This window comes from Delphinus delphis, chromosome 20 (genome assembly GCF_949987515.2).
Source record: "Delphinus delphis chromosome 20, mDelDel1.2, whole genome shotgun sequence".
NCBI classification, from domain to species: Eukaryota; Metazoa; Chordata; class Mammalia; order Artiodactyla; family Delphinidae; genus Delphinus; species Delphinus delphis.
Window position 1 is genome coordinate 16,896,217 of NC_082702.1, and position 21,417 is coordinate 16,917,633.

At 37.8% G+C, this 21,417-nt stretch overlaps 1 protein-coding gene across 3 annotated transcripts in view; it reads right to left on the reverse strand.

Annotated features, from left to right (window-relative positions):
• The window catches only part of LSM14A (LSM14A mRNA processing body assembly factor), a 54,884-nt gene that overhangs the window by 21,066 nt on the left and 12,401 nt on the right, over positions 1–21,417 (reverse strand). For 2 of the 3 annotated variants that reach the window (XM_059999334.1, XM_059999333.1), the window contains exons 2-3: positions 8,916–9,079; positions 6,122–6,251 (exon numbers count right to left, since the gene is read on the reverse strand). In XM_059999334.1, the coding sequence (XP_059855317.1) occupies positions 6,122–6,251; positions 8,916–9,079 (294 nt within the window). Of the gene's footprint in view, positions 1–6,121; positions 6,252–8,915; positions 9,080–11,000; positions 11,140–21,417 lie in introns of those variants that run through there. The other variant, XM_059999332.1, reaches the window with a different exon arrangement.

Below are 21,417 nucleotides of genomic sequence, written 5' to 3' on the forward strand. Positions count from 1 at the left end.
GGTGCGTGGGCTTCTCTTGTTGCGGAGCACAGGCTCCAAACGTGCAGGCTCAGCAGTTGTGGCTCACGGGCCTAGTTGCTCCGTGGCATGTGGGATCTTCCCAGACCAGGGCTCGAACCCGTGTCCCCTACTACGTTGGCAGGCAGATTCTCAACCACTGCGCCACCAGGGAAGCCCTACACTTTCATTCTTGATATCAGTATTTGAGTCTTCTTTTTTTCCTTGTTTAGTCTTGCTAGGGGCTCATTAATTTTATGAAATTTTTCCAAGAACCAGCTCCTGGCTTTGATGATATTATATATATATTTTTGACTTGTTTCTATTTCCTTGATTTCTGCTTTAAATTTTTTCTCCCTTCTAGTACTTTGGGCTAATTTTCTTTCCTTTTTTTTAGCTTCTTAATAAGCTGGCAGCTTAGAGCACTGATTTTAAAATATTCTTGTTTTGGGGGCTTCCCTGGTGGTACAGTGGTTGAGAGTCCACCTGCCGATGCAGGGGACATGGGTTCGTGCCCCGGTCCGGGAAGATCCCACATGCTGCAGAGAGGCTGGGCCCGTGAGCCATGGCCGCTGAGCCTGTGCGTCCGGAGCCTGTGCTCCGCAACGGGAGAGGCCACAACAGTGAGAGGCCTGCGTACCGCAAAAAAAAAAAAAAAAAAATCTTGTTTTCTTATATATGTATTTAAAGGTATGAAATTTCCCCTAAGCAATGCTTAAGCTCCACTCACAAATTTTGATATGTTGTACTTTATGATCATTATATTTAAAAATATCTTATTTCTCCTATGATTTCTTCTTTAATTCATTAGTGATTTTTGTAAGTTTGCTCAATTTCTGTATTGAGCAAACAGAAATATACTATTTGTATATTTTTCAAGTTATCTTTATTAATTCCAAATTTAATTTCTTTGTGGTTTGAGAAGATACCACGTATGATTTCAATCCTTCTGAATTTAATGTAACTCATTTTATGGACCAGGATTTGATCTATCCCATTGATTGATCAATATTTACTTAAAAGAATCTACTTTCTGCAATTGTTGGTGTTGGTGTACTATTTTATAAAAGTTACATACACATCGAGGATTGTTACAGCTTCCTGACGTACTGTTATGAAGAATCCTTCTTTATCTTTGGCAGTACTCCTGATCTTTAAGCTGCTTTGTCTGATGTTAATTTTCCTAACATAGTTTTCTTGTTATCAGTGTTTGTATGGTATGTCATGCCTTTTTCTGTCCTTTAACTTTCTGTCTTTTAATTCATCTCTTATAAACATCACATAGCCGGGTCTTTTTAAAAAAAATTCAGTTTGATGATCTCTGCTTTTTAACTGGAATGTTTAATTCCTTTATACATTACCAAAGTAGATATATTTATTTATTTATTTAGGCTATACCACGTGGCATGAGGGATTAGTTCCCTGACCAGGGATCAAACCTGTGCCCTCTGCAGTGGAGGCAGGGAGTCCTGACCAATGGACTGCCAGGAAATTGCCCCTAAGCAGATCTTTAACAATCCTTTGTCATCCTTAATGCATGAAACACCCTCCTGGTTTATGCTAACTTTATTTATTTTATTTTTGGCTGTGTCAGGTCTCAGGTGCAACACATGGGATCTTCGTTGCAGCATGTGGGATCCTCTGCTGCAGTGTGGGCTCCTTGTTGCAGCGCGTGGGCTCCAGAGCATGTGGGCTCTGTAGTTGTGGCATGCGGGCTCTCTTGCTGTGGCCCGTGTGCTCAGTAGTTGCAGTGTGTGGGCTTAGTTGTCCTGCGGCATGTGAGATCTTAGGTCCCCGACCAGGGATCGAACCCATATCCCCTGCATTGGAAGGCAGATTCTTAACCACTGGACAACCAGGGAAGTCCCTATGCTAACTTTAAAGTTCATAAGCATGTTAAGTATTCATTAAACTCAGTGATTAAAAATTAACGTGTACAAAACACTAGAGACCTAAGAGAATCACTGTCCAATATGGTTCTGCTATTTAAGCAGCTAAAATGTACCCACTGGCTGAACCCATGTTCAGCCAATATGCCTCCATCTTGCCTACAAGAGTAGTATGAGACTTAGCATGTCATGGTTATTTTGATGCTTCAGTTTACTGTGAGATAATTAATTTTCCCTAATTAACATCAGTAATGACCTAATCTTTGCACATAAAAATTATTTGTGCATCAACTTAAAAAAAACAAAGTATGAGAGTATCTCTTTCTTCACAATCTTGCCAAAACAGAATATATTCAAACTTTTGGGTTTTTGTCAAATTGATAGTGAGAAATGGTGTCTTGGTGATGACTTAAGCTGTATATCTCTTATCATGAGCAAGATTTAAGCATCTTTCCATGTTTAAGTGCCATTTGTATTTATTTTTTTCTGAAAAAGGCGAAGTCAGTTTCTAATCTTTACAAATTTTTCTGTTGGATTGTAGAGCTTTATTTTTAGAAGCTCTTTAGATATTCAGGATATTAACCCTTCATGATATAAATTGCAAATAAAACTATGAAAATTAAAATAGAAAAAATTCCTCCCAAACAGCAATAGTGTAATCTTGATTTATTTAAACTTTCTCTTTACATCAGAATATTAGGCACAGAAAATGAAAACAAGAGGCTTAAATTAAAATCTGGCTTAATTTTACCAACACAAACTATATCTAAGTTAATTCCGTTTCTAAAAAACATCTGCCACCTTAATCAATGCTACAGTTTTCCTCCTCCTCGTTTAACTACTTCTAAATACTATATATAGTTCTCTAATTAGCCACTCCAAAAATTGTTCTGCCAGTATGAAAATCAAACAATCAAAAATAATCTGTCAGGGCTTCCCTGGTGGCACAGTGGTTGAGCGTCCGCCTGCCGATGCAGGGGACACGGGTTCGTGCCCCGGTCCGGGAAGATCCCACATGCCGCGGAGTGCCTGGGCCCGTGAGCCATGGCCGCTGAGCCTGCGCGTCTGGAGCCTGTGCTCCGCGACGGGAGAGGCCACAACAGTGAGAGGCCCGCATACCGCAAAAAAACAAACGAAAAAAATCTGTCACTGCAAAAATTAAGTCTACCCACATGGAAAGCACAAGCAAAACCTTCTACCTTTTTGACACCCAAAGAACACTAAACCAGCAACCTCCAATATCAAAATTAGGTAAAAGCATTTATAAGGAATATATATTTCACCACCACAAAATACTTTGATTAGAGGAGCAGGATGTGAAGAATAGCAGAAGCAGTATTTATTATGTAGATACTTTGTGCTAGATACTGTTCAAATGCTTTATACATATTAAGTTATGCAAACTTCACAGTAATGTAGAAGGTAAGTACAATAATCCAAATGTTAGCTAACTATTCAACTTAGTGAAAGGAGTCTCAAAAGGATAATATAATTTGCAACTGTCCCTTATCTGAATCCTCAGAATAGGATTCTAACAGTTATAACTAACGTAGAGTATATCTTGATTAACATGTATAAGCAACATTGATCTTCACTTGACTAGGATTAGAAGGTACGTGGACCAAAGCTACCCTATTTCACCAATCCAACAATAAATCTGAAAGTAATTAAATATTTAAATTTTGATTAGGGATCAATGTCTGGGTTACAACCCACCCCCCAACAAAAATAAATAAATTTGAAAAATGTCAAACCTGTGTCAAAATTGAAAGAGGAGTACACTGAATATCAATATATTCCTCCATCTAGCTCACCAACTACTAACATCTTGCCACGCCTATTCCATTTCTTCATGTTGTGATATACACAATTCTCTTTTTCCTATATAGACTACAATCAGTTTGCCTCTTCACCCTTAAATACTTCAAAATTATCTCCCCAAAACAGACATTCTCTTATATGGTTAACCACAATACCATTACCACATCTAAGAAAATAAACAATAACACCATCCAACATTTAGTCCTTACTCAAAGTTCCTCAGTAGTCCTAAAACATTCTTTATTATCAACTTCTCCTAAAACTTGCGATCCAATCACATATTATATTTGGATGCTATGTCTCTTCAGTCTTCCCAAGTCTAAAACAGTCCCAGGACTTCCCTGGTGGCACAGAGGTTAAAAATCCGCCTGCCAACACAGAGAATATGGGTTCGAGCCCTGGTCCGGGAAGATCCCACATACCACGGAGCAACTAAGCCCGTGCGCCACAACTACTGAGCCTGCGCTCTAAAGCCCACTCGCCTAGAGCCCGTGCTCCTTAACAAGAGAAGCTACTACAATGAGAAGCCTGCGCAACACAACGGAAGAGTAGCCCCCGCTCGCCGCAACTAAAGAAAGCCCATGCACAGCAACAAAGACCCAACACAGCCAAGAATAAATAATAAATTAATTAATTAAAATAAAATAAAATAAAGATCGAATGCAATTAAAAAAAAACCAGTCCCGCTGCCTCTGTTCTTTACAACATTGAATCCTTTGAAGAGCCTGGCATTCTGAATATATATCTCAATTTCTTCATGATTAGAGTCTGCATTTTCAGCAAGAATACCACAGAAGTGAAGTTGTTTACCCCCCTTCCCCCATATCATCACATCAGCAGACATATAATCATTAATTATGGCAATGCCAAACTTGACGACTTAATTAAGATGGTGACCATCAGATCTCTCCATTATAAAGGCACATTTTCTCCCTTTGGAATTAATAAGTAAACTGTGGGATGATACTTTTAAGATCATTTAAATATCCTGTTCCAACACCATTCACCCAATGATTTTAGCATCCACTGATAATCCTTGTTAATTATTTCACTAGAGATTACAAAATGGTGATTTTCTATGTCCACCACTCTTTCTATTTATTAGCTAGTGTTATTCTAAAAGCATTGTTTCCTCTTTTTCCTCTTCTTTTTAAAAGGGGCCTAGATCCCTTTTAGTGGGGAGAGGTATTTAGAAAGCAAGAACTGGGTTTATACACGTTCTTTGCTACTGGGTATCACTGCTTCCAGGCCCTTTCTATGAACAGAGTCAGGAAACAACCAGTTTTTAAAAAATGAGTTCACACCTATACCTCCAATTCACATTCACCACCATAGCGTTCTTCTTTACCTTTCCCCATTCCATATTTATATCTCCCTTCTCCAAGGTAAGAATACCATTTCTCAACAACATCAATATATTACTCATTTGCCCTATCCTATAATACATACAAAATAGTTTCAAAATTAACACCACCAATACCACTACCAATAATAAACCCTAAGTCAAGTTTTTTTTAATAGTTGTATTTATTCCTACAATATATCTTACTAAGAGTGTAAAAATTTACTTGAATTCTTATTTCTGTGTGGTTATGTTATCTGATATAGTTGTTTCTGTTTGTATTCATTCAATTTTTGGATTTACTTTTTTCCCATTGTTTATTTTGTGAATAAGTAAAACATTTACATACTTGGAAAGTCACAACTATATAAAAAATACTCATAGAAAGGAATTAATTTTAACAAAACCTGTTAACATACTAATGAGTTTCAAGATAAACCTGAAACTGGATTTGTGATCAGTGAAATAAACTGATAAGTGATTATTTCAATGGAATTAAAAAAGATTAAGGGCTAGAGTTTGAGAGTTAAAACTCTTCTTTATTGTGGAAATTTCAATAAAGGTGTACTTAAGAGCTAAAATGCACAACTATAAAAATAAACACAAAAAAATCTGATCTGATTATACCTAGCTTTTGTACATGATAACCTTTGTCCTCCAATCATAAACAGGACTGTTACTAGCCTAGCCCTCCTATACTTTCTCCTTATAGTGTTATATATTGATATTGCTCCCTAATAATGGCATTATCTCTACTTCCCTTTTTGAAAACCCACAATGTTGGAAAAAATGCTTATTTTAAATGGATATATCTTATGTAAATTTAAAATAACATTCAATAAAATTTGGTAATTGGATATATCTAGATTTTTTTTTAATGTTAGCATTCTAAGAGATGGCCTTTATAGAACCACTAATCATTAAGGACATTAAAATAAAGTCTTTAAAATAATAGGCTACAAAAGGAACACCAAACAATATGTCTGAAAATTTGTGGTTTTATATATCTTTGTGGTAAAGACAGGGAAATATACAAAAAAGAAAGAAAAAAAAGGAAAAAAGCACAACATACCAACACCAACAGCCCCAAACTGCTGCCCGACTAATGAACTTGGACTGAATTGACTGTATGTTGGCATCCTGCCGAAAGGTCCATAGGAGCCCACTGACTGGAATGAAGAAGTAGATGAGCCTAGTGAAGACTGAAGAAGAGATCATGGGTTAATTTTCCAGGCCCTAAACAATATGTACATAATGGAAAGAAATTCAGATATTTACATTTTAAAGAAAACTATTAAATTACAACTACTAGACACAAAAGCAATTATAACAACTTGCAACATGCATTTAATGTTAAAACAGCTGAATAACCTGATTGCAGAATTTATATACATGTGTCAATTGTACGCAATGTGATTTATAAATGCTTTTTTCTACAATGAACTCCTCCTCTGAGTTCAGTTTTACAACAGATTTAGGAAAGAACCGAAGAAAAGTTACCCGAATAAGTAAACTAACTTTGCTTAAAGAAAAAATATGAGAAAAATCAAATTTCGTTATAGTACTAAGTTTCAGTCTGGTGGTGACATAAGTAAGACATCTCACTTTTGATTTTACTCTTATTTTCAATCACTTGAGGTATACTATTAAATTTATGGGAAAGAAATGCAGAAACAAACTATCCTGTACAAAACCACTTACTACTTACACTTTTAAATAGTTATTATTACGTTAAAGAGCACTTTATAAAAAGCTTCTTACTAAACCTAAAATACATATATATAAATATATTAATATGTATATATATACATTAATTTATCTTAACATAAAATGTTTGATAATATAAATATGAAGTGTACTAACAGCCACTAGGATACAAGTTCACTGATGGCAGAACCCTATCTGTATGTTTGCTGCTAGTATCAGACACATGGCAGGTATTCAATAAATACTACTGAACGAATGAATCAAAAGATCAAAAGCCAAAATTTACAGTGGCTGGAAGAAGTTTTTAAAAATCATTTTGAATTGTGCTCTCTAGGTTATTGTCATTCCATAAAACTGACTGATGAAATAAGTTGTTCTCTGGAGAGTTATCAAAAGATATGAGAGTCCGATAACATCGCTCTTTGGTGTAGGCAGCTATTTCTATGAGAATGTGTCTCCTCTCCCTCCATTTAAGAAGTTTGCACTTTCTCAGGATTCTTTCAGACTTAATTCGTCAAAAGTAAGACTTAAAAAGCAGGGGATAGGTAAGAGTAGAGAATTTCTCCAGTTTATGTTGCAAGAACCAAATTTTTTATTTCTTAAAAGGCTTACCTTATACTCAGAAAAATAGTAAGTAAATGTTAAAAGGTACTTTCTCTTTTTTTCCCCATTTTAATTTTATATAGTACTTAATATTTTCTTTAGAAGAGTTCATTAGGTATTTCCTTTTAATAGCTGGAAGGCACATTCTATGCAAGATAATATATATTTTAATAGTCAGTTTTGTGAAAACCTAAGATTTTTATCAGTCACAGCATAAAAAAGAGGAAGTTAAAAAAACCCAATAAGCATATTTTACTGCAAATGACCAAAGACTTTTGACAAGAAAAAAACTTGAGAAGAAAATGGATTCAGCAGAAAAACCATATGGGGGCCACAAAGTTTTTAATCATCTATGCCAGGAACTAAAAACACTCATGTTAACCTGCTTCCTCTGCTGCTATAGTAGAAATTCAGAGCTTCTATGTGCTTCCAATTAACATATAAACAGGTACTATAATGAACATCTTCTTTAATTCATAATTTACAATCTTTTAGACATCATATAAAATACACAAATTTTATAATTCCTCGGGCTTCCCTGGTGGCACAGTCGTTAAGAATCCGCCTGCCAATGCAGGGGACATGGGTTCAATCCCTGGTCCGGGAAGATCCCACATGCCATGGAGCAACTAAGCTCATGCGCCACAACTACTGAAGCCTGTGCACCTACAGCCCGTGCTCTGCAACAAGAGAAGCCCCAACAATGAGAAGCCCGTGCACCGTAACGAAGAGTAGCCCCCGCTCGCCGCAACTAGAGAAAGCCCGCGCACAGCAACGAAGACCCAACACAGACAAGAATAAAACCAAATAAATAAATTAACTCATTAAAAAAAACCTTCTCTTAATGAGAATACTTAGGATCGTCTTCTTTAATACTTCATTTGGGAATTGAACAACGTATCTGTATGTGTTAAAATCCTTTTATATTTTTGCATTGCATGTATACTATGTAACAAACATATCATATATAATGTGATTTAGCATTTTTTTCATTAAACTTAGTCATCTTACCTAAGAGTAGCCATCACCACCCTGGTTTGTAATATGATCCACATGTGAATAGTACAGTGGCATGGATCCTGGATTCTAGAGCCAGAATTCCTGGGTCTGTTCAAATTATGGGTCTACTTCAATTTCCTCACTTATAAAAATGAGGATTATAAAAATGAGAATAACTATAGTACCAAGCTGAGAGGGTGTTGTGAGGATTGTCCTATTATATGTGCAGTGCTTTGAATAGTGCTTCTTATAAAGTCAGATCTCAATAAATGTTAGCTATTTTAACCATTGTTGAAATCAGAAAGTATCTTATGATAAAAATTAATTCCTCAGCTATTTCTTAATCTATTTAGTCCCAACTTATTATCTAAAGAGAAAAACCTGGGTGAGAACATTATCCAGTTATTTTGGGTATCCAGGTAACTAGAAAACGGTAATAAGCTTATATGAACATTTAATCGAGAAAATTTAAAAAACAAAAACAAGGAGAGGCAAAATCCAAGGCTAGTTATGTGCATGAAATTTACTTGAACTCCAAGACAAATTTACTATGTTACCTGAACGATAGCTGGGTCCTGAGGCAAAGAACATTGTGGTTTTGGTGGCTCACAAACAGTGAGGTCTTTAATATCACTCCCACGGAATATAATGTATTCAAAGACTTCATCTCGAGGTGGTATTGGACGATCTGTTGGTCTGTCTTCTGTACCAAAGGACCGAACTGGTGAGAAAACAGAGGATATGAGATACATGTCTACTCACTGTATTCAGCTAGTGCCTCTTACAATGCACTGTTTCCAGTACTAAAGAGCAGTTCTTAAATGCCATCCATAAGAAAGTATTTATTAATTTGTAGCTAAGTAAATTTTTTTTCTTAAGTGGAAAACAGAGTGGGTTTTGCATAGAGCTAAATGTGTTCAATTTAAAAGACTATTGGCGGGGTGGCGGGGCTTCCCTGGTGGCGCAGTGGTTAAGAATCCGCCTGCCAATGCAAGGGACACGGGTTTGAGTCCTGGTCCGGGAAGATCCCACATGCTGCAGAGCAACTAAGTCCGTGCGCCATAACTACTGAGCCTGCGCTCTAGAGCCTGCGAGTCACAACTACTGAGCCCACGTGCCACAACTACTGAAGCCTGCACGTCTAGAGCCCATGCTCCACAAGAGAAGCCACTGCAATGAGAAGCCTGCGCACCGCAACAAAGAGTAGCCCCCGCTCGCCGCAACTAGAAAGTCTGCACAGAGCAATGAAGACCTAATGCGGCCAAAAACAAATAAATAAAATAAATAAATTTATATATTAAAAAAAAAAAGAATCTGCCTGCCAATGCAGGGGACACGGGTTCGAGCCCTGGTCCGGGAAGATCCCACATGCTGCTCAGCAACTAAGCCCGTGCACCACAACTACCGAGCCTGTGCTCTACAGCCCGTGAGCCACAACTACTGAAGCCCGCGTGCCTAGAGCCCGTCCTCCACAAGAGAAGCCAGCGCAATGAGAAGCCCACGCACGGCAACGAAGAGTAGCCCCCGCTCACTGCAACTAGAGGGAGCCCGCGCGCAGCGACAAAGACCCAACACAGCAAAAAAAAAAAAAAGTTATCTTTAAAAAAAACAAACAAGACTATCGGTATTATGAGGTTGTGTTCTTCCTACATTTTTATTTACTTATATCTTTGGTGGTTGTGATAAGAGGAGGTGTTAAAAATGTCCTTCACTGTTATTTATTTTTAATGCCCTCATTCAGCAAAATAAAAAACTGGCAGCATTTCGTGTGTGTGTGTGTGTGTGTGTGTGTGTGTGTGTGTGTGTGTGTGTGTGTGTGTGTGTGTGTGTGTGTGTGTGTGTGTGTGTGTGTGTGTGTGTGTGTGTGTGTGTGTGTGTGTGTGTAGTAAGTGAAGATGTGAAGAGTTTCCCAATCAAAGTTTTGGAAATTGAGCTTTGGGTTTAATAGTACGTCCTCTAGAAGCCAAGGAAAGCAGCTGTCAAACTATTCAGCTCCATGGGATAGCCTGAAATGCCCTAGTTACCTAAAATATCTATCTCATAATTAAATCTGATTATTTTAACACTTAAGATAGCATTACTCAAAGGTGAACTGTGGACCACCTGCATCAGGGTAAAAGCTAGAAAGATCCTCAAATCCACTGACTCAAATCTTCTGGGAAGAGGGTATAGAAATCTGCATTTTAAACCAATTCCTCAAGAGTTTCTTATGAATACTAAAGTTTCAGGTTCACTATCTTAGGAGACTTCTGATGTTGATATCCCTATAGAAACTCCAAATAAGAAAGTTTTCAATATCAGATATTATTCATTTAAAGAGTGTCCTAGAGGAAGTAAACACCTTAACATTGTGCAAAGTTTTGAATGTATGCATTTTTCTGCAGAATTGATCCATAGCTAGATAGAAAATAAAGATTTCAGTTTAAATAATGCCTTTTTTTAAATCCTAAAAATTCTTTCTAGTACTTATGAGACTTCCAGGAAAGATGATGGCATGGTTGTAGGTTTGCAGAATATGCCTCCCTAAAAACTAAAGAAAATTAAAAAGTTTAAATCTCCTTAAACCAGGAAAATACCTCAAACCTATACCATAAAGCTTTATTAAAAACTATCATTCAGATACTGAATAAATTAGTACAAACCAGAAGACCAAGTCCAGAATCCACATGTAGCATGCTGAGAAATTTTCCCAGGCACCCTCCAACCTGGTGGACGGGGACACAGATGTGATAAAGGAAAAGATGTAGGACGTCCTAGCTGAAGCATCCCTTCCTCTGGTGGCCGAACAATACTTTATCAGGGCGGGAGCAAGTGACAAGGTCCTACATCTTGTCCTTTAACCAAAAGGAAGGCCAAAAAGAATTAGAAAAAGCAAGACTAATAAAATTACAAGTAGGCCAATCTCACTCCTAAACTTAGCACCACCACTATCGCCACCATACAATGCTTTATAAAGTCCCAGACCTCCAAAGTAACAGATTAGCTCATCCTGAAGCTGCAGGCAGGTGGGGTGGGGTTAAAGGTCTTCCATCTATTTACAAAACCAAAGAGACGCTCTACTAGGCTTTCTAAGGCATAACAAAACCATTCAAACTATACCCATGTAGTCAAAAGAAAGATGAAAAATCCATTCAGGATTAATATTTATCACAGGAAACAGAAGAAAATTTCAGAAAGAACTGCTTTACATTCTCAAGAAAAATAAAACTCTTATGATCAAAATGATACTGAAAAGAAAAGGTAGCATAGTTAAGGAAAGAAAAAGGCACATATAACAGCAGAACTAATAAAACATATCAACAATAAGCAGAACAGTCTCTGAGAAAGACAACAGAACAAATAAGAGAAAACATAACTAAAGATATAACAAGCATCCTGACATAAAGACCTAAATTTGATCAAGTTTCACTGTACTTCCAGGAAAAAAAAAATTAGTGCACTATAAGCCATACAGACTTATCCTTTGCTACATCAAAATAAAGAACTCACAGAAACAGTGCCATCAAAAAATAAGAGATGGACAACAAATCCCTTTAAGCACATAAATATATGTGACAATTTACTAAGGTGCTAGAATAGAATGTAAATTTAAAAAAAAAAAAAAGCTACCATACAGCAAAAGAGGGAAAATGAAAAAGTATGAAAACAGAGACCATGAGTTTGAGAAACAGGCTCTAATGATGGAAACCGATTTGATCAGATTTAATGTTTTCAACAGACAGTTCTTGTAGCATTATAAAGAATAAGTTAATTAGAAGAGCAATCAGAAGGGAACACATGTCTGGAAGATAACAACAAATGAGAGGTGGTGAAGGTTGAAACCTGGACATTGAGAATAGAAAGAGAGAAGGCCGGACAAACACAGAGAAGGTAGAAAATTACTAGTACTATTCTGCTACAAAACATTTCAATACATGAATTAGCTCATGTGCAACTGGTTAGTAAGGGAATTATGTCAGTACAGTCAAAAATCACTTTGTTTCATCCCTAAGTTTTTTAACCTGTTATTTTTATTTATTTATTGCACTTTAGGGGGCAGCAGCTAAACACAGAAAGCCACAGAGTAACAGTATATGATGCCCAATCACCCCAAGTTTCCTCTTGGCTCAATTTGGCTATGTAATCAGTCTTATAAGTGCTTATTGCATGGTTCTGCATGGTTCTCCCTGATCCTGATGCACTCTTTCATTGTCTCCAACAGCAGATTCAACTCTTTTTTATACTTTCTTCCATCAGGCTACCTTACATTTTTTTCTTTCAAGCTGGTAGATGACTTCATTGTTAGGTATACTTCACCAGCATTTTTGTTAACGCTATCATTTCCATTCATTTTCTTTTTCTTCTTTTCTTTTTTTTTTTGGCCACACCACTTGGCTTGCAGGATCTTAGGTCCCGGACCAGGGATTGAACCTGGGCCCCAGCAGTGAAAGCGCCAAGTCCTACCTAACCACTGGACTGCCAGGGAATTCCCTATTTTTCTTAATTGTGGTAAGAATACATAACATGAGATCTACCCTCTTAACAAAATTTTAAGTGTACATCACAGTATTGTTAATTATAAACAGAGCTCTACAACTTTACCACCTTGCTTAACGGAAACTTTATACCCACTGAACCACAGTGTATCATTTCCTCCTACCCGTAGCCCCTGGCAACCACTATCCTCCAGTATATTTTCTTCTGTAACTTGGAAAATAAAATCAAAAAGGAAGCAGAGGGCCAGTTTGGAAATTACTGGGCAAGTGCTGGTGAAAAGGTACCTAAAGAAGGAGGTCAAAATATAACATTATTTATCAAATGTAATTTCTTACTTAGAGTTCTACAACTCTGTCCACTTTTTTTCAAAATAGACTGCTATATTATTTGTTACATCAAATAATATATTTGATATACAATAATATATTGTATATTAGGTAAATATACAGTAACATTAAACATGCTATGTATGAGGCAGATTATAAAACTATTATTTTCAAAAGATTACAACTATCTGAAATTAAAACATATATGTGAGTGACATCATGGAAGATGGTAGAGTAGGAAGATCCAGGAATTGGTCCCTCCACCCAAACAACTATTGGGCTGGCAAACAGTCTGAATTAACCTTTGTGGAACTATGGAATCTAGTCAAATGCCTGTAGCATCCAAGGGAGCACCTAATGAAGAAAGAGGCCAGTAACCTTTGGTGAATTCTGGCATTTTGCAGAGTGGCTGGCTATTACCATTCATCATCTCCCATCTCTGTCAAGGGCAGCTGTGGGGACAGTGGCCCATGTTTCTGGTGCAGCTTGCTGATGCCAGGTGGGCAACAGGGATCCTGTCCTCCAAAAAATTAGGGTTGTATGACATGATCTGCCTGAAAATTCACTGAGGGCCCAGCACAGAGGCTGGCCATTGTTTCAACCCTCAAGGGCAGGGCACAAGTGGCTTCTCTAGTAGTGCTGGTGAAGGCATTTAGAAGAGTTAGCATATCCTTTCCCCCCTCAACAACAGCAGAATGTACATTATTCTAAATTGCACATGGAACATTTTTCAGGACAGACCAAATTTTAGGCCAAAACCAACTCTCAATAAATTGAAAAGGATTGAATTTTATGAAGTATTCTCTGACCACAGTGGAATGAAGCTAGAAATTAATAATAGAAGGGAAACTGGAAAATTCACAAGTACGTGTAAATTAAACTGACTCTTAAAGAACCAATAAGTCAAAGAAGAAATCACTAGGGAAATTAAGAAAAATCTGAAGACAATTGGAAAAGAAAATACCACCTGCCAAAATCAGGGGATGTAGAGAATGCCATACTCAAGCAGGAAATTTATAAATGCTACACTAAAAGAATCTCAAATGATCTTTATTAAGAAACTAGAAAAAGAACAAACTAAACCCAAATCCAGCAGAAGGAAGGAAGGAAATTATACTGGATTAGGGATGAGATGAACAACATAGAGAACAGAAAAACAGAATCATCAAAGCCAAAAATTGGTTCTTTGAAAAGATCAACAAAATAGACAAACCTTTAGCTAGACTAGACTGACTAAAGAAAAAGATGAGCAGATGTAAATAACTAAAATCAGATGAAAGCAAGGACATTACTACCAACTTTATAGAGATTAAAAGACTCAGAGAATACTACAGACAACGTATGCCAACAAAATAGATAAACTAGACAAAAAAGAAAAATTCCCAGAAACATACAAATTACCAAAACTGACTCAAGAAGAAATAGAAAATCTCAACAGATCTTTAACAGGTCCAACAAGAGACTGGACCAGTAATCAAAAACCTCCAAAGAACCAGGTCCAGTTTCACTGGTGAATTTTACTAAACATTTTAACATCAATCCTACTCAAACCTCTCCAAAAAAACAGAAGAAAAGGGAACACTTCCTAACACATTCTATTAGGCCAGCATTACCCTGACACCAAGGACAGACAAAGATACTGTAAGAAAACTACAGACCAATATCTCTTATGAATACAGACACAAAAACCCTCAACAAAATACTGGCAGACTGAATTCAACAGTACATTAAAAGGACTATAAACCATGACCAACTGGGATTTTATTCTAAGAATGCAAGGGTGGTTTAACACACAAAAAAATTCAATGTAATATGCCACATTAATAGACCAAGGTAGGGGGGAACCCCACAGGTTTACTGCAATAGATGCAGGAAAAGCGGTTGTTAAATTTAACACCCTTTCATGGTAAAAATACTTAGCAAACTAGGAAAGGAAGAAAACTTACTTTACATGATAAAGGGCATATATGAAAAACCCACAGTTAACATCACATTCAATGGTGAAAGACAGAAAACATTCCCCTAAGAACAGAAACAAGACAAGGATGTCCACTTTCACCACTGCTATTCAACAATGTACTAGAAGACTTAGCCAGCACAATTAGGCAAGAAAAAGAAATAAAAGGCATCCAAATAAGAAAGAAGTAAAACTCTTTTTGCAGATGACACAATTCCCATATATAGAAAAGTCCATAAAATCTATTTTTTAAAAAACTACTAGAGCTAATAAATGAAGTCAGCAAAGTTACAGGTACAACATCAGCACAAAAATCAGTCGTGTTTCTACCTACCAACAATGACCAATCCAAAAAGGAAACTAAGAAAACAATCCCACTTACAACAGCATCCAAAGGAATTTCTAAGAATAAATTTAACCAATGAGGTAAAAAACTTGTACACTAACAATTACAAAATGTTGCTGAAAGAAACTGAAGACCTAAATAAATGGAAAGTCATCCCAGGTTCATGGATTGGAAGACTTAAGATTACAATGCTCCCCAAAGTGATCTACAGATTCAGTGCAGTCTCTATCAAAATTACAATGGCCTTCCCCCTTCCCCCAGAAATGGAAAAGCTAACTCTCAAATTTATATGGAACTTCAAGGGAGCCTGAATAGACAAAAGAATTTTGAAAACATTGGAGGACTCATACTTCCTGATTTCAAGATCTACTACAAAGCTACAGTAGTCAAAATAGTGTGGTATTGGCATAATGACAGACATATAGATTTATAGGATGGAATACAGAGTCCAGAAATAAACCCAAATATCTATGACCAATTAATTTTAGACAAGGGTCCAAGACTGTTCAACAGGGATAATAGAACAGTCTCTTCAAAAAATGTTCTGGGCTTCCCTGGTGGCGCAGTGGTTGAGAGTCCGCCTGCCGATGCAGAGGACATGGGTTCGTGCCCCAGTCCGGGAAGATCCCACATGCCGCGGAGCGGCTGGGCCCGTGAGCCATGGCTGTTGAGCCTGCGCGTCCGGAGCCTGTGCTCCTCAACGGGAGAGGCCACAACAGTGAAAGGCCCGTGTACAGCAAAAAAAATAATAAAAAAAATAATAATAATAAAAAAATAATAAAAAAGTTCTGGGACAACTAGATAAATGTGAAAGAATGAGGGTGAAATCGTACCTTACTCCATATACAAAAATTATCCCTAAGTGGGTGTGATATTAAGATATCATAAGAAATACACACACACATATATATATATATATATGTCTTTAGCTCCTGGCCAGAGTGCGTAAAACTTCTGTAATTTCCTAAGAGATAAAGGTACTAAGAGCATCTTTTGCTCTAATGTTTGGTCTTTGACCTTGGCTTCTGACATAGAGCTCCTAAATCTCTTGGCATTTCCTGGGTGATATCAGAGCATCTTTTGCTCTAATGAGGAGACTCTTGGTGAACTCCTGGATAGCTTCAGGAAGGGGGCTGGACATCAGAAAGATGAAGCTATGATAAGGAGCTTGAAACTTTCAGCCTCACCTCCTACCCTCTAAGGAGGGAGAGGGACTTGAGATTGAGTTAATAATTGATCACGCCTATGTGATGAAGCCTCCATAAAAATCTGTAAACTATGGGGTTTGGAGAGCTCCCTGGTTGGTAAAGATGTGGAGGTGCTGGGAGGGTGATGTGCCTACAGAAGGCACGGAAGCTCGGCACCACTTCCCACATTTTACCCTCTACATCTCTTTCATCCGACTGTTCCTGAGTTGTATCCTTTTATAATAAACCAGTAATCTAACAAGTAAACTGTTTTCCTGAGTTCTGTGTGCTGTTCTAGAAAATGATCAAACCAAGGAAGGGGTTGTGGCAACCCCCAATTTATAACCAGTTGGTTAAAAATACAGGTCACAAGCTGGGCCTTGAGACTGCTGTGGGGAGTGGGTGGGGGGAAGTCTTATGGAACTGAGCCCTTAACCTGTGGTATCTGACACTAACTTCAGATAGACAGTGTCAGAATTGAGTTAAATTGTAGGACACCCAGTTGGTGCCCAAGGAGTTGCAGAATTGATTGATGTGGGAACCCCCCCCACACACAATTTGGAAGCTAGAATGGAAGAGAAACACAGAATTTTTCTTTTAGTGGGTCAGTGACCTAAATATAAGAGCCAAAACTATAAAAATATTAAGAGAACATAGGAGCAATCTTTATGACCCTGAATTTGACAACGGATTCTTAGATTTGACACTAAAAGCAACAGCGACAGAAGAAAAAGACAGATGAATTGGACTTCATAAAAATTAAACCCTTCATAAAAATTAAACCCCTTCTTAAACAGTATTAAGAATATTAAAAGACAAGCTATGAAATAAGAGAAATGTTTGTAAGTCATATATAAGCGTTTAATATGTAGAATATATAAAGAACTCAACAAATTGTTAAAGACAAACAATCCAATTAAAAATGAGCAAAAACTTGGAGACACTTCTCAAAAGAAGATATACAAATAGCCAACAAGATCATGAAAAGATGTTTAATATCATAAGTCATTATGGAAATGCAAATCAAAACCAACATGAAATACCACTTCACAACTACCAGGATGGCTTTAGTAATAAAATCAGAAAATAACAAATATTGATGAGGATGTGGAGAAATAGGAACCCTTGCACACTGCTGGTAGAAATGTGAAATGGTGCAGCTGCTGTGGAAAATAGCTTGGTGGTTCCTCAAAAAACTAAACATATAATAACCAAATGACCCAGCAATTTCACTCATATATAAAAAACCTATGTCCACACAGAAATGAATGCTTCAAGTAGTATTATTCATAATAGTCAAAAGTTGGAAACTACCCAAATGCCCATCAACAGATGAACAAACTGTGTTTTTTACACACACACACACACACACACACACAACACACACACACACACATACACACAAACGAGTATTATCCAGCCATAAAAAGGAACAAAATGCTGATACAGGGCTTCCCTGGTGGCGCAGTGGTTGGGAGTACGCCTGCTGATGCAGGGGACACAGGGACACGGGTTCGTGCCCTGGTCCAGAAGGATCCCACATGCCGCGGGGCGGCTGGGCCCGTGAGCCATGGCCGCTGAGCCTGCGCGTTCGGAGCCTGTGCTCCGCAGCGGGAGAGGCCACGGTAGTGAGAGGCCCGTGTACCGCAAAAAAAAAAAAAAACCAAAAAACAAAATGCTGATACATGTTACAGCTAGAAAGAAGCTCCAAAGCATTATGCGAAGTGAAAGAAGATAGACACAAAAGTCACCTATTATACAATCCCTTTTATATAATATATCCAGAATGGGAAAAGCCAGAGAGACAGAAAGCAGATTAGTGGTTATCGAGGAAAGGCGGGGAAATGGGGAGGGAATTACTTAATGGGTAAGGGGTATTTTCCCAAGGTGATGAAAAAGTTTTGAAATTAAGGAGAGGTAGCGGTTACACAACACTGTGACTAAACTAAATGCCACTGAATCATACACTTTATAATGGTTAATTGTATGTTATATGAATTTCACATCAATAACATACACCGGGACTTCACTGGCAGTCCAGTGGTTAAGACTCTGTACTTCCACTGCAGGGGGCACGGGTTCAAGCCCTGGTCTTCCTGGTACGGAAACTAAGATCCCACATGCCACACGGTGAGACAAAACAAAAACAAAAACAAAAAACCACACACACACACATCCCTACAAATATAGCTGGTAAGAGAATACACAAAATGATAATAATAGTTGGATGAGAATGTTAAAACTAGGCGTGGTTGTCCTCTATATTCTCAACTTCATCATGTTGTTACCTTGCTTTAATAAGTATTCTAGTTTTTCTTATTCCCCAAACTAGAAAAGCCCAAATTTTAGGCCAGTGTTCAAAACAGGGGGAAGTAGGGAAAATACTTTTTTTTTCTATTACTCTTAAAAGAATATAATCAATTCCCCACTCTGGCTACAAATAGCAAAGATTTATTAATAAAAATGTATACCATGATACTCTTTTTTAAAAAAAGAGATAGGGTCAAAGTTCTGGCAAAATCATTTATCTAAAATATCTCTATCTCTAAATCAAGGCAAGCTCAAATATCACACTGTCAAACCTGGTTAACAGTATATTAACACCCATACCCATAGTCATAGTACATGACTACAGGGAAGAGCTATAGTGACCAAATTCCCAATACAATACGTCCATTATAAAATACCAAAGCTTTCTAAGTTTAAATGATAAATATGTCCATAGTCAAGTATGGTTACCATCCTCAAAATAACATTAATATTTTCCAAAAGCCTTAACTTTTTTTTTTTTTAAGTCTTTACTGAATTTGTTACAATATTGCTTCTGCTTTATGTTTTGGATTTTCAGCCCCCCTGAGGCATGTGGGATCTTAGCTCCCTGACCAGGGATTGAACCTACACCCCCTGCAATGGAAGGCGCAGTCTTAACCACTGGACCACCAGGGAAGTCCCAAGGCTTAACTTTTGGACACAAACTAAAAATTATAAATTAGGCTCTAATACTGACTGATGAAGAAGAAAAATAAGTCTGTTGAATACTAAAATGGGAGAGCAATAAACAAAAGGTTGAATCATTCAAGAAATGTCCAAAAGTTAGTTGCGAAACTAAGGCTAAGTTCAAATGGAAATCTAGAATAACATTTATAGTGTCGTTTTAAAAAATATATATTATTTTTTAATTAATTAATTAATTTATTTTTGGCTGTGTTAGGTCTTCATTGCTGCGCGCAGGCTTTCTCTAGTTGCGGTGAGCAGGGGCTACTCTTTGTTGCAGTGCATGGGCTTCTCACTGTGGTGGCTTCTCTTGTTGCAGAGCACGGGCTCTAGGCACATGGGCTTCAGTAGTTGTGGCTCACGGGCTCTAGAGCGCACGCTCAGCAGCTGTGGCACATGGGCTTAGTTGCTCCGCGGCATGTGCGATCTCCCCAGATCAGGGCTCAAACCCGTGTTCCCTGCATTGGCACGCGGATTCTTAACTACTGCACCACCAGGGAATTCCCCTGATGTAGTCTTAAAGTTAAAACTCCTGTCAAGTATCAGTTGTAAGACCTGGTCCCAGACACTTACCCAAACTTAAGTTCCAACCAAGCTCATTATTCTCCATACACGGAGCAGGTTTTCCATCCTCTACCAAAACTCCTCCCCACATCTGACCTATCCCAAATTTCAGCTTGGATACTACTTGTATTCCTCATGGTTCTCCAGAGAAACAGAACCAACAGGATGCACGTATACACACACAGACACAGAGAGATTTATTTTAAGAAATTGGGCTCATGTGAAAATCCCAAATGTGCAGAGTAGGCCAGCAGGCTGGAGACCTGGAGAAGAGTTGTGTTTGAGTCCAAAGGTGGTCTGCTGGCAGAATTCCTTCTTGCTCAGAGGAGGTCAGTCTTTGTTCTATTAGGGCCTTCAACTTGACTGGATGAGGCCCACCCACGTCCCACATCATGGAGAGTAAATATGCTTTACTTTAAAGTCCAGTAATTTAAATATTAATCTGGTTAAAAAAACACCTTCAGAAAGGTCCAGAATATTTGACCAAATATCTGGGCACTGTGGCCCAGCCAAATTGACACAACACTAGCCATCACACAACTCCACCAGTGATATTCCCAGATGGAAGTAACACATTCTTCCTCTAAAAATCACACAGTATTCTACCATTGGATATACCTACCTCTTCTAAAAGTGAAAGATCTTCAGGACAAAGATCTGTATCTTTGTTAACTACCACAGTATCTAACACAGTGCCCTACATATTGCTGACATTTGAATATTTCTTTTTTTTTTAAACATCTTTATTGGAGTATAATTGCTTTACAATGGTGTGTTAGTTTCTGCTGCATAACAAAGTGAATCGGCTATATGTGTACATATATTCCCAAATCTCCCTCTTGCGTCTCCCTCCCATCCTCCCTATCCCACCCCTCTAGGTGGACACAAAGCACCTAGCTGATCTCCCTGTGCTATGCAGCTGCTTCCCACTAGCTATCTATTTTACATTTGGTAGTGTATATATATCAATGACACTCTCTCACTTCCTCCCAGCTTACCCTTCCCCCCCGCCCCGTGTCCTCAAGTCCATTCTCTATGTCTGCCGTCTTTATTCCCATCCTGCCCCTAGGTTCTTCATAACTTTTTTTTTTTTTTTTAGATTCCATATATATGTGTTAGCATACGGTATTTGTTTTTCTCTTTCTGACTTACTTCACTCTGTAGGACAGACTCTAGGTCCATCCACCTCACTACAAATAACTCAATTTT